The sequence below is a fragment of the Chiroxiphia lanceolata genome, chromosome 3 (genome assembly GCF_009829145.1).
Source record: "Chiroxiphia lanceolata isolate bChiLan1 chromosome 3, bChiLan1.pri, whole genome shotgun sequence".
NCBI lineage: Eukaryota > Metazoa > Chordata > Aves > Passeriformes > Pipridae > Chiroxiphia > Chiroxiphia lanceolata.
This window is the reverse complement of record NC_045639.1, coordinates 69,362,368-69,376,416: the sequence shown is the minus strand read 5'-3', so window position 1 is coordinate 69,376,416 and position 14,049 is coordinate 69,362,368. Positions and strand designations below refer to the sequence as shown.

Genomic DNA, 14,049 nt, shown 5'->3' with positions numbered 1-14,049 from the left:
AACTTCACCACCGCATTGTGGATCGTTTGGGAGTCAGGTGGGCGGGGGGGGGAAGCATTTGGCCACTTGTTTTTATCTGGATGGAGTTTATTAGCCTTACATTAAAAAATTATTGGAGGGAACAGGAAATTCTTAGTCTCATAAATTCTACTTTACAGTCACCACACAGCTATTTGTGGTGTATACACAGTGTTAAGAAATGGCTTCTATTAATTTATAGCAAAAATGCTAACAACCTTGTTTAAATTTTTTGCTAATGTTTTTATTTCAGAGATTAAAAAACCCAAACAACAAAACTCCCAACATTAATAAAAAGAAGCAGAAGAGCTACCGATGAGAAATGGTCTGGATTTGCCACTCAACAGTGGCACCAGTCTGCACACAAGCCAGCTGCAGGCAGAGATCCGGCAGAGACCAACAAGGTACTCATAGACCGAATGCAATACAAGGAACAGCAAACCCAAAGAATCAGAAATAAAGGCCATAAAACCCCAACAACGCCCCATCTGAGTCTTACTTCCAATGAGAAACATAGGCAAACTAATGTTTTAGGCTCATCCCGCATTACAGATGGAAACTGCACTCAAATTTGTGTCATAGCAAAGGCTGCTAAGGAACTTGGCAGAATGGCCATGCTTTGCCACCGAGCACTGGGCCGAGTAGGTGACACTTTGGCTTCACCAGGCCCGCTGAGTTACTATGGAGTCCTCAGTTCCATGGAGGATGTGTTAAGGCAGGGGGGTAGCTGTGGGGAAAAAAAAAGAGGACCACGACTTGCTTTGTAAGTACTACGAGGAAGCTAAAAGTCCAACAAGAATCATGGCCTCTTCAGTACTCCACAGCTACAGGTACAGCAACATTGAATATATCATGTACATAACATTGCTCATAGACTCTACATGTAAAACGTTAACCAATTTATCATGGAAATCTGGTAACAAGCAACATTACCATATAAATTCACACTTTGAGAAAGGCTAAGTGTGGAAGCCTCCTTTGCAAGAGGATTTTCAGTCAAAGTTTTGTATAGAAAATATTAAAACAATGACAATTTGTTCTCTGAATCTCAATTCATTATTGGGTTAGTTTTCACTAAAGGTTCTCTTTAGAAAATGTGTGAATCTTCAAAATATAATTTCACAATCTAAGTATTAAATAATTAAAAACAAGTTTCAACTGTTGGGAGGTCTTACTCAGCCGCAATCTTTTAAAGCAATAACAGCAATACAAGGCATAGAAAATCTTTTCCTGCAACACTTGTAAATGTAAAAGTAGTCACGTTAAATGCAACAGAACTAATAAAGAACAAACTGTTTGTAGAACAGAAAAATGAGAGACTAGCTATGCATTCAGCCGTCTTCCTTACAGTTGAACTCCAGTTGTTTAAAAACATATTGACTTAGTAATTTGGAAAATGATGTCCCATAGGTAACTGGTCTGCATACTCCTATGAAATATGATGCCTCAAATGGCATGACACCCCTTCTTGAAAAGTTTTTAATCTCATCTCCACCATTATCTCCACAGTTTAAACAAAAAAACAACTATCCAAATGTAAAATGCTCCTTTTTTTTAATTACTAAATTAAGAAAGTTAAACAGTTTTAAAATGTAAACTTGCAAATAAACCATAACAAAATGTAATTAAGACTTTAAAATTTGCAACTCAGTATTAAAAACTCAATAGAAATAGAAATGAATTTTTTTTTGTTTTTTGGTTAAACGTAAGTATTTCAAGGCTGGTACAGACAACTGAAAAGGTAATACTTTGTTCTGTGCATCCCCCATGAAATGTAAAGAAGTGCATAGTAATTCCACTGGAGAACTTGCAGACACAGAGAAAGTAATTTCATTAGCAGTACAGGACATTTAACACACTTATTTTACAATGGAAAAATGTTACACATAAAACAGAAAAATCCTAGTTGCATGACCAACAATTTAGCAGGGGGACATGGCTAAAATGCTATGATTTTAAGACCATCTGAATGCGGTTACACTGCTTAATAAATCTTTTTGAACCATTTCAGTATACATGTTTTGATACAATAAGTCCTTGTAGTTTCAATTTCCAGTTCAAACGGTGATGGTGTAGTTTTCTTGCTTTAAATATGTTCGTTTTAATTTCAAGAACAAATCATCACACACTTGTCAAACATTGGAAACATTACTGTAAATACAGCACATGATTCCTGAAAGAGCAAAGTTACAACCATCTACAGGTACATAATCATAAACAAAAAGTGCAATCCAATTTAAAAAAATCATGCTTGGCAAAAGCCAAAAATTAGATCACTGGCTTTCAGAATCCCACCAGTGTTTTCATGTCTGCAGTAAAATTATCGCTTTCTGGGTACTGCTGCAGCAGGATTCATTCAATTCAAATGAGTTTCCTTTGCAATAGCACCCGTATACTGTATGTACAGGTATGTATATATATTATATATATTTTATATATAAAAAAGCAAAAAACCAAACACCTGTCCTGATTTTTTATTTGTTAAAACATGAAAAAAAATGTTTTAGACAAAGAGGCCACTTCTGGAAAATAATACTTTTAGTTGAATCAGGAGAAGACTAGTTAAAATCACATAGGTTTTGCATTTTAAAAAAAGGAAAGCACTAGGATCAGTTATTGGCACTGAGTTACTATTTACAATGAACAGAGGTTTTGCAGTTTACATAACATCAATACAATGCAGTTTTGGAGTCTCTGATTAAGAAAAAAACAAGTGTTTTTCTCCTTTTCATCCAGGACATTCAGATTATTAGGACAAGTGGTCATAGGCAAGGGCTGCAGAAGTTCTCAGCTTCAGCCCCTCCTGTGCACTGAGGTGCTGGAAGATGCTGCACTCTGGAGAAGCTGATCACAGCGTTGGAAGATAAAGGGCAGATGGGACAGGGCTGAGAAACACCTGGTAATTCATGACAGTGTCTGAAAACCAGAGATTTACAGGTTGTCACCGGGCTGGTACTGGGGTTCTGTTGCAGTGAAGTAGTCTTCAAGAAAACCCTGTAAATATTCAAAAGTTGGACGCTCCTCTGGGTCTTTTTTCCAGCAGTGAATCATAAGCTCGTGCAAGGAGATGGGACAGTCCTGAGGACATGGCATCCGATAACCTCGTTCTACTTGCTCCAAGACTTCACGGTTATTCATGCCTGTAAAGGACATACAAATCCACAGTTAAATTACAGGAAAATGAACTCAAGTATAATTATATCTATATGAGGTTTTCTCAATCATACTTATTTCTTTTGGTTAAGACAAATGAAACAAAACCACCCCGATGTCCTGTTTCAGCTCTTCATCTACTTCAAGGTAACTTGGATTATTTTGTTTCTCAGTAGAGGGTTTTAGGATCCAGTGATGAGCAAAATGCTGCTCCCATGGTTACCCTCTTGGCTTACTCACAATGGGCAGGATTTGGTGCTTTCCCTTTCCAATAGCAGTAGCTGTGAAATATATTATGTGAAATGCTTAAGGAAAATAAATCCATTGCAAAAAATAGAAAATTCAAAATTATAGAAATTAGGATGAATTTTTGAAACCTTCGCACTGAGTGTGGGCCTTTCTGGAAGCATTCTGTAAGGTCATGCTTCAGGAACTTCAACACAAACTCTGCCACTCTGGGCTGCCAGAGATGTCCAGCAACATTGCCCTCAATGTCAGTTCAGAAGCTTATTGCTGCTGATTTGTCCTCTCTCCATGTGAGCTGGTTAATATTGTTTCTATCACATTCCACTGTTCCATCCCAACCCAGAAGAGAGCAAAGTTGCTCAGAAGACAAGTCACATATCAAGCAAAACAGCTCCACTGCAGAACCACAGTTCTCTCTCAAAAAAAGGTAAAAAGTTACATTACTGTCACAGAATCACAGAAATATTTAGGTTGGAAAAGACTCTTAAGATCATCAAGTCCAGTTGTTAACCTAACACTGCCAAGTCCACCACTAAACCACACCATTAAGTGCCACATCTACAGTCTTTTAATTACGTCCAGGGATGGTGGCTCATCTTGCTTGCCTCTAAGAGGCAGGCCAGGCCCTTTGCTACCTTGTCTTTTCTATACAATCCCTTCAACCCTCGATTCCCGTGCTGAGGTGCTTTTCACCAAACATTAATTGCAGTCAACCTCAGCTTTAGTTTACATATCTTTTACAGTAACCAAAGGTAAGACTGGCACTGTATGCAGAGGTGTTTCAGAGAAGCATGCATGCTGACTGCAAGCTTTGTGGCTTGACAGTTGGCAAGCCTTGGCCCAGTCCTCTGCAGAAAAATATTGGAAGGTTTCACTCCCCTGACTTAGTGGGTCCTGCCAGGCAGTTCTGCAGGAGAACCAGCAGGGATACTTAAGTTTTTCCAAGACCAAATCTAGAAACCAGAACGTTGATGTTGCACTTTCTGTTAGCTTATCCTCTCCCTGGCTTCCATGACACCATCCTTCCTTATGAATCCTCCACTTTCTTCTTTCAGGTTGTCCTCTTGAAGAATTTCCTTGTCCCACCTTCAAGGGCCAGGGAATTCTCTCTACCTTGTATTTTTTGTAAACTTATTTGTTAGGAATAATTCAACCACCCTCTTTGATACAGATTCATTTGTCTACTCTATACTTAGACTAGTGGTAATGTCTGGTTTTGGCTGGGATAGAGTTAATTTTCTTCCTAGTAGCTGGTACAGTGCTGTGTTTTGGATTTGGTATGAGAATAATGTTGATAACACACAGACGTTTTAGTTGTTGATAAGAAGTGTTTATCCTAAGTCAAGGACTTTTCAGTTTCTCATGTTCTGCCAGTGAGGAGGTGCACAAGAAGCTGAGAGAAACTATATTGTGCATCCCTTGTTTTCCTTGGCTTTCATGCCTCTCTTTTTCACTTTCATTAAAATTATTAATGTATTATACTTTATTTCAATTATTAACTGTTTTTACCTCAACCTCTTGGATGGATATCTACCCTTTCAAGGTAGAAGAAATGGTTTTACTTTTATTCCAGTTCTCCTCCCCATCCAACCTTGGTGGGGGCAGGGAGAGTGAGCGAGTGTCTGCATGGCACTTAAATTCCCAGCTGGGGTTAAACCATGGCAGGGAATAATATCCTTACACTACATAGCATTTAGGCTGCTAACTTGGCTGTATCCTTGGATTTGGTCTTTAGCAGTGATAATTGCAAAAAGAAAGGTTAGATTACTAATTTACGGTGTTTCCTAACCTGTAGACCAACACTTTAGCACTGGTTTCTTGTATTTTATTTATCACCTGCATCCATCCACTGTATTTTTGGTGTTAGATGTTTATAAGTAGGAGCAAACAGTTCATATGGCATCTAAAGTAGACCATGGTTAGGACTTCAAAATGATGAATATAGAGTGATAACTGTTCTCTGCAGACATCAGATCCTGCATAGAGTTAAGGCTCTTTTCTATCATTGTCTCCAAACTGATGTTGTTAGGTCACAGAGGCTCATAACAAACCAGAAAAGCTTGCCACACACTGAGCAAATGTTTGGGTGTTTTTCACTATCCCACAAAAACATTTTCAAAGGTATTTTACTTTTTCATTAAATTACAAGACAACACTAGTGGTCTGTTAGTCATCACCAACTCAAGGCAGCATCAGCCCAAACTCTCTGGCCTTGCTGGTTTCAAGATGCTACGAGAAAAAACATGGGCATTTTGTTCACATTATATTCTCAATATTAGTTTTATAAATTTGCATTTTGAACAAAAATCTCCATCCTTTTTTCATATCCTTGTCTTTGAATTGGCTGAATTACCTCATATTTTGGGGTAAGAACTTCTGCTGTGCTTTGCTTCCCTTACATATAACAGCTATGAAAATAACTGTTACTAGTACCTCATCTATTGTATATACCTAAAAATACTAGCAAACTGCATTCTTTGTTTTTATTTTGGCAATATGCCTTTAAATACAACATAGATGGAAGCAACAGCAGCAGCAAAGCTTCTTCCCAACTGATTTGTTGTTCTAAGATATCAGTGCTTTACTCAGTGCTGCAAAGCACACTCTGAAACCTGATAAGGAACTGTGTGCTGGAAGAAAAACCCTGAGGAAACAGAGGGGGGAGGAAAAACATAAACAGCCCTTCACTTCCCTTTGTTTAACAAAAAGATAGAGAAAAGAACATGAAAGAGACATTGCTGTCTGAAATCATAGTAATTTTTTTCGTCCCTGGAAAGTGAGTCAAGCCAGGTTTTCTTATCATGGTTTAATCCAGGAAAATGCCCTTCTTTTCCTTTCTCTTTTCCCTTCCCTCACAGTAAAACCCAGATATGAAACTAAACCAGGTAATCCTCATGTTCCTTACTGGAATTCATATATCCAGCAAGGGCTGAAGCACCTAGCATTTGCCAAAGAAATTCTGTTGTTTTTGACATGTGTTGTTAATTTAAAAAAGAAGTTTCAAAGACTTTTTTTCACCTAAATCTATTGGATTATTAGTCAGACTTATAACAGTGCTTCAGGTACACATTTTACCTCTTAAAAGGCCTAATGATGTTTACAAACTTATTCTATAGATTCACTTATCCAGCAAGTTTTAGTGTTTCTCTTTTGATAGCAGGAGCCTGTCATATCTGCACTTCTAACACCTCATAGAGAATATTTGAGCATTTGTACAACTCCCCTCTCCTAATGAGTACCCAAGAGTTTCAACTCTTAGTAAATAATAAATGACATTCTGCTTGCAGCATGCTTCTAGACCCCTTAAAACCTGGGTTGGGGCAATCCCTGGTACCAATACAGGCTGGAGGGTGAATAGACCGAGAGCAGCCCTGCTGAGAAGGACTTGGGGGTGCTGGTGGATGAGAGGCTGGACATGAACCAGTAATGTGCACTTGCAGCCCAGAAAGCCAACTGTGTCTTGGGCTGCATCAAAAGCACCACGGCCAGCAGGTCGAGGGAGGTGATTCTGCCCCTCCACTCTGGTGAGACCCCATGTGGAGTACTGCATCCAGCTCTGGGGTTCTCGACACAGGAAGGAAGGACATCAACCTGTTGAAGGAAGCCCAGAGAAGGTCCATGAAGATGATTAGAGGGATCGATCACCTCTCCTATGAGAAACGGGTGAGCAAATCAGGATTGTTCAGTCTAGAGAAGGATCTAGGGAGACCTTGTTTTGGCCTTTCAGTGCTCGAAGGGGGCCTATAAGAATGATGGGAACAACATTTTTAGCAGGGCCTCTTGCAGTAGGACAAGGGGTAATGGTTTTAAAATGAAGGGGAGTTGATTTAGAGTATATATAAGAAAAAAGGTTTTTTACAATGAGGGTGGTGAAACACTGGATCAAGTTGCCTGGAGAGGTCATGGATGCCCCCAACCCTATGAATGTTCAAGGCCAGGTTGGATGGGGCTCTGAGTAACCTGATCTAGCTGAAGATGTCCCTGCTTATTGCAGGTGGATTGGACTAGTTAACTTTTGAAAGGTCCCTTCCAACCCAAGCTATTCTATGAATTCTACAAATCTATGAAAAACCAGTTTATGCTCATGATGTTTCTAGAATTACAGTTTGATCCAAGAAGAAAACATCCTGTTTCCAAAAAATGGCTTTTCCATTAGCCTTTTAATTCTCTGAGAAGATCAAAAATCAAATAACCTCCCACCACTCAGCTTTATTAGTGAAGCCTCCAATAATCTTAGGATGCCACAGGATACGGCCACTTTAATGCACAATACAATAAAAATCTATTGCTTGTATGGACTGGGGACAGAAACTCAATAGTGCTTGGCTTTTCACAGAAACGTTGTAGTAACTTTAAGTTACAGAGGCTTTAAGAGTTACTGTGACACAAAAGAGGATGTGAAGTTTCCATTTGTGGCTAAAGAAAACACTGGAAATTGCTTTGGAGTGCTCTGAGCACCTTGATTAGATGGAGCATAACAGACGTGCAAATAGCACAGATCTGGGCAATGCTGCTCTTCCAGAAGACCAGAAACATTACTGTAACAAGGCAGAGTCCCCACATACAAAGCTAATGAGCTATATAGACTACTTGTGGCCATGTGAAGCCCAGCGAGTAGAGTGATGGTTTTAAACCACTTTATTCTTGCTTTCTTCTGCTAGGCTGAGAATGACGTTCCTTCTAGACCCACTGCGTGCTTTCAGACCAATGATCAAACTAATACAGTGCACTGAAGGGAACAGGAAAGCTGCTCCTAAGGGAAGACAATCTTTGAAGCATAATGCTGTTCTTACTGAGTACAATGTGAACCTAGTTATTTCTGAGGAAAAGTAGTAACAAGCTTTAAAAATCTGGAAGTCATATCACTTCATTTAGAAATTAAGGCCTGAAAACACCCAACATTTCCTCATCCTCAAAGCACCCACAAAGCTAGACTGTCAATATCTGTTCTTTGTTTTGGTTTTGTTTTTTAAAATAAGTAATCGTATGCTTGGTATAATAGATGGTACAGCATTTGTGACTGGAGCTTTCCTGCTTATAAAGAAATGCACCTGATCTTATCTATGCTGTGTGCTGAGAACACATCTTTCTCAACTCCTCAGCTACCATCCATGGTGATGCTACACACACACATATGTTGGCTTGCTGATACATACTTGGCCTCAGGCTTGGGCACCGTGTGCTCTCTGGTACTTGTGGCCCAGCTTCCCCCAGAGATGTGGAGGCTGAACACAGCTCCCCAGAGACTGCAGGGCTGCTTGGAGCCCAGGCTCAAAGACCTGCTTGGCCAGAGACAGCAATGTGGATAGCACCATGGTGGCTGTCACAATAGACATAAAATGTAAATGCTCTTGATGTGACAAGTGCAGCAGAAAGCAGAAGGGGCAAGTTCAGAGGTGCTTGTTCAGTGCAGCTGAGATTTTTGGCTATCCAAAAGGCAGCATGTTAAAACCCCATAAATTCTCTGATACTGCTAGAGAAATTCAACCTCCTACTCTTAAACTCCATTAAAACAAGAAACAAACTAAAATCCAAAGGGCATTTGTCAAAGGGAAAGAAACAGACACTGAAGAAGTTCAACAAGCTGACTACTTTATTTAACTTGGCTCCTCCTCTGCCCACATCTATTTTTTATTTCCCCGCTGTAATAATGGAAATATTTATCCCAGCAATGAAAATATGAATGCCTAGACAGACTGTGAAAGTTGCTTATTTCAATCTACTGCCTTGTGAAAAGAATAAGAAAGCATAAAACCCCCCACGTAAATTAGTTATCATAGTGGTCCATTATGACCACTGACAGTAAAACAGGCTTAGTTGAAACATGAATGTGAGGACAACTATCAGAAAGTTGGTCTTGCTTGTGGGAGCTATGGGGCCTGGGGCAAGGCTTGATTATGAACTCCAGCTTGATCTTCATCTCTGTTAGCAAAATCTTTACTGCTCATATATCTCACCACTGCTCCAGCCTCTCTTCCAAAATGGGGCATCAGGACAGGAACTACTTGGAAATCTTGGGGACAAAGCTTTTTAAGTTTTGTTCTACCTGTTCTGTTTCCCTCCTATAAACTGCCTGCTTTCGTCTTCTGTCCTCCTCCTTATACTTCTCCATCCTTCTACACAAGTTTAAAACAATGCCTGATTCCAGGCACTGGAAGGCATAAGGTACAGTGACCTGGGGGCATGGGTACCACACCAGAACTAGGGTGTGCGCTATAAATAACCTCTCCAGGCACTAAGAGCTTGTCAAGCAAGAGAGCAATCCCTTTGTCTGAGGGCCTCTCCCTGCTCCCCCCCCAGCCTGCTACAAGTTGTAAGCAGGAACATCGGGACAACATGCCCACATCTGTTTCAGAAACTGGATATTACAGCAGAGTGACAGTTCAGATCCTCTTTGTTTCAAGACTGATGCTTTTCAGAGCTCATAAATCCACATGCCTTGGGTGCCAAAGTGGCTGGCAGTGCCAACAGACTGCATTCTGTCACCTATAAGTTGTCTACTTGGGTGAAGATGCCTGAGTCTTGCTTCTCAGGGTTATTGAAATCTCATCTTTTCCTCCTTGTGCAAGCCATGCCACAATGGCAGAAAAAGTCCTGTGCGTGCATCTGAACCCTACTCCACACCTCAGACAGGGACATGTATTCATGAAACTTTGTCCTTCCATGAGGTCCTTCCTCTTCCCAGCATGAAGCAGAAGATGGATGGTCCTTTCTATGTCAGGGAAGGATAGTCTTTTCTACAGACCTCAGGAGGCCTTTGTCACTTTGGGAAGTCTGAGCCCTCTTTTCAGCCCACATGCAAAACCAGAACCTTCTGAGAAGGCTTCAGTTCCCCTCCACTGTTGCCTCAATCCATAAAAGCTTTCCCAGTTAGGGTCTGGGGACTGAGACTGGATTGAAATCTGTAAAGACTTTGGAAATTCAAATGTAAAATAGAGGCTGCCCTTAGGTAAAACTGACAGAGGGGAGTGATGGTGGCCATGGGAATGGTTAAGGCCTCCCGGATGAGCAATCTGGGAGTCCCAGCAAGGAAGAATGGCCCTGGCATAGGGCACAGGCAGTGTGTAACCAAGGCAGTACATGACTGTCCAGAAAATTGCTGACTTTGTGATATGTAACACACAAAAAATTGCTTCCAGCTACTTCATGTCTTCCCAGTGCAGGTGGGGGAGAGTGAGCTGGAAGGACTTTTGGTGTGTGAGGGCTTTATGCAGTGAGGGATGAAGGGGAAGGACCGTGCTGAAAGAGGAGAGATGCCGCTGGTTGTCTTTGATGTGCTCAGACTGCCACATAATAAAACTGTCCAGAATTTCAGGACACAGCCCATGCCTGAGATTACTGTCATGACTCCCACAAGAAGTTATGTATTGCAAGCACTTAAATGCAGATCCAGTGGACTTTTTTCAATTAGGGAGGGAAAGAAACCTTTGTGAAGTGCAGACATCCAAAGCCAACACTGTGTTCAGCTATAAACTTGTGAGTAAACATGGGGCTTAAATTGTCATTTTCATGTGAAATGGTATTTTCCCTGCATGTGTGTGTGTCTGTTTGTGCTCATGCACGTGTTAAGGCAGACGGTTAAGTCACTAAGCATCTTTGCCCCACCAGTATGGAGCTCAGGGGAAAAAAATCACCTTAACTCTACAGAGGGACTCATCCCTCCTACAGAAACTGTTTTCTGTTACCTCATTCTGTGATCTCAGTCACAGCTTTGCTAAGCTGCTCACTGTTAATCAAGCCAGAATTCACTTCTGATCATGAGATGCCTTTCAGTCCCCATATTCTCTACCCAAATATCAGCTACTGGCTGTTCGGTGCTAGCAAAGTTGACATTCCTAGTAAAAGTCTGGGACATTAGTTTTGCAGAGTTCAGGCTTCTGAAGTGGCATGAAATACCACAGGAAACAGAACTCCACCTTGATGCTTCTCCTGCTCAATTTGATATATGGAACTGACTGCTTAATCACAGCACAGGCCGGAACATTGAAACTGCTGTGGGGCACTTTCCATTAATTCACCTGCAGTGCACATGGCCATACAGTTGAGTATTTAGAGAATTTTTTTTTTTTATAAAAAGAGTAAAAATGCAGCTATATACATCTTCAGATGCAGGGCATCCCCTGTTGTTAGTAACCGCACAGATGAGAAAATGAAGGGATTGAATTCTTTGGTATGTAATGGATGGCTTTCACCTCACCCCTCTCCTTTTCACCTGAATGCCTACAATCTTCAGGGGGGCAACAGAATCAAAAGCTCTTTCTGCATAGGCAGATCCAATCACCCCCTCCTACAAATCTTAATCCATTGGATACTTGGCAGGGTTTCAACAAAGAGCCATGAGGCCTCCGGTTCCCCCATGCAGAGATTTTGGCCCCGCTGTGACCCTGCTATGAGCTCTGGCCTGCACACTGCAGAATTATTTTCTTTCCTTTCTGTCCCTCTCAAAAGCAAGGATTGAAATTTAAGAGTTCATAAAATAGAGATTTGGTAATACCAGACATTTAGACCTTGTCATCAAACCTTGCAGAGAGCCAGACTTACAGAAGAAATGGAGTAAGGCCTCTCTGGGAGTTTAACTGTTGATATCTTAAAGCGAATGCAATGCTATGGAGAGCTATTTGCTCCAGAATATAGTAATTTTATGTTGCTTTCATTAGTTATCTAGAAATTATATTAATTGAATTGAGAACAACTACAATATTAGAAATGAATATGTTGAATTGTCCCCTTGTCATTTTTATCATGACCATTGCACAGTAGTTTTCAGTTAGAGCTGTTTCCAAGCATACACAGAACTTATGCATTATAACCATCCTCATTTGAGCTCAGTGAATATAAACAAATGTTCCAGTTTAAGCATATGGCTCATTCCCATTCCTTTTCCCAAGTGAAGTAGGACTGTTTTCTTACCTGGGTATGGCACTCTCCCTTTTGTTACCAGCTCTGTCAATAGGATCCCAAAAGACCACACATCTGACTTTATTGTGAACCTTCCATACAGTGCCGCTTCTGGCGCAGTCCATTTAATGGGGAATTTTGCACCTAATGAAAGAATACATGAGTCTTAACCAGAACAGAGACAGAATCAAAGTACCAGTTCACAGGTGACTGTTGTGTTCTGCAATACGTGCAGGTAGAAAGAGTTGCAGGCAAGTGTTAACAAAAAGCTCCACAGAGTATGGTCAGAGAGGACAGGCAGGTGGAATGTGTAGGGCACAAGGAAAGACTAAGCAGGGAAAGGGTGGGTTTGTCCCACATCCCAAGAGAAGGCTAAGAAGACATTTTAATTCCAGTTTGAAATTTTATAAAATGAAAAAAAACCCCCAAGCAGTTTTAAAAACAATTAAGCCCAATATAATAGAAATTCTTTCTCCCAAAATGTTTTAAATTAACATTTCCCTGAGATACTTGCAAGTCAAACACAGTTAGCATGTATAAGCAGAAATAAGATATATTTGGAAATGTACCTCCTAGTTTCCCTGCTCAAGCTGAGCAAAACGCAAACAGACAAACATGATGAAAACATAAATTAAAACCAAACCTAATATTTCATTAAAAACATGCAAGGACTTAAAAATAATACTGCCATTCGAGTTGCTTGGAGTGCATGATGTTGAGGTACAACTTTGGCCTATGATTTATAACTTGACAATGTACTTTAAGCTCCTGGCACTGAAAAGCCTGTAGTGCCTTAAATACGTGCAGTTCTAATGTGTTCATCCATCATCAGAGCTTGCAGAAGCCAGTTGCGGCAAGGATGGTAAGATAACAAGTCTTTAAACACTGATTTATTTGCTTTTCCAATAATTTGCTGTTTTCTTAGGGAAAATATTTTCAGTATGACTTTAAAGAAAGGTCTTGTGGTAATAATTAACTCATAGTATGTACAAAAAAATATGTAGACATTTCCCCAGTGCCTTGTATTAACATACAGGCAAAAGAGTTGCATTGCTTATTGCTGATCCCTAGTGACAAACACTCTTCAATTTGGAAACAGACTGACTTTGACTTTACACCACCCTCTCATAAAAGTTCCCGTAGCTTTCAGGAGGACTGTGGAAAGTGTAACAAAGTGGACAAATCACGCTCAGGGAGTGAACTTATGGCACTGTTTAGAGTTCCCTGCTGGTGCTGTTCTGCCATCACACCCAGTGCTCAATGTCCCATACCTTCAGCTCTACAGCCCAATCTGTTGTGACTCAGAATCCAAAGTAAACATGATAATTCTCATCTCCTTACTTAGTAAAATTCTGATGTGCTAAAATTTTTTCTGCTCTGCATATTAATGATCTTAAGAGACTATTACACAGGAACAAATACATTTTTTTTTCTAGGCAAAATTGCAGTTGCTCAAGTAAGTCCCGCTAAATCAAAAGATGCAAGACAAAGTTTCAAATCTCGAATGCCTGAAGTCAGGAACTTAAGTCTAGTTAAGCATCAGCACATCAGTGATTAGATTCACAAAGGTGCTGGAGGAGTTTTGGATGCCTATCCACTTTTTAAATTCTGCCTCCTTTATAATTTCATTAGTTGGTATGTAGGTAGGAACTAAAATTTGGGTGCTTGGCTTTGGTCTCAATCTCCCTAATTTACACTTCTTTGTGTGACCAGTCTTAGTTTACTAGACTCAAA

General features: G+C 40.3%; 1 protein-coding gene across 4 annotated transcripts in view; it reads right to left on the bottom strand.

Moving 5' to 3' along the window:
* Positions 1-240: 240 nt before the first annotated feature.
* The window catches only part of FYN (FYN proto-oncogene, Src family tyrosine kinase), a 143,521-nt gene continuing 129,712 nt past the window's right edge, over positions 241-14,049 (bottom strand). For all 4 annotated transcript variants that reach the window (XM_032682669.1, XM_032682665.1, XM_032682667.1 and 1 more), the window contains 2 exons: positions 12,328-12,459; positions 241-3,158 (listed from right to left, as the gene is read on the bottom strand). In XM_032682669.1, coding sequence (XP_032538560.1) covers positions 2,950-3,158; positions 12,328-12,459 — 341 coding nt within the window. In that variant the 3' untranslated portion in view covers positions 241-2,949. The remainder of the gene's footprint in view (positions 3,159-12,327; positions 12,460-14,049) is intronic.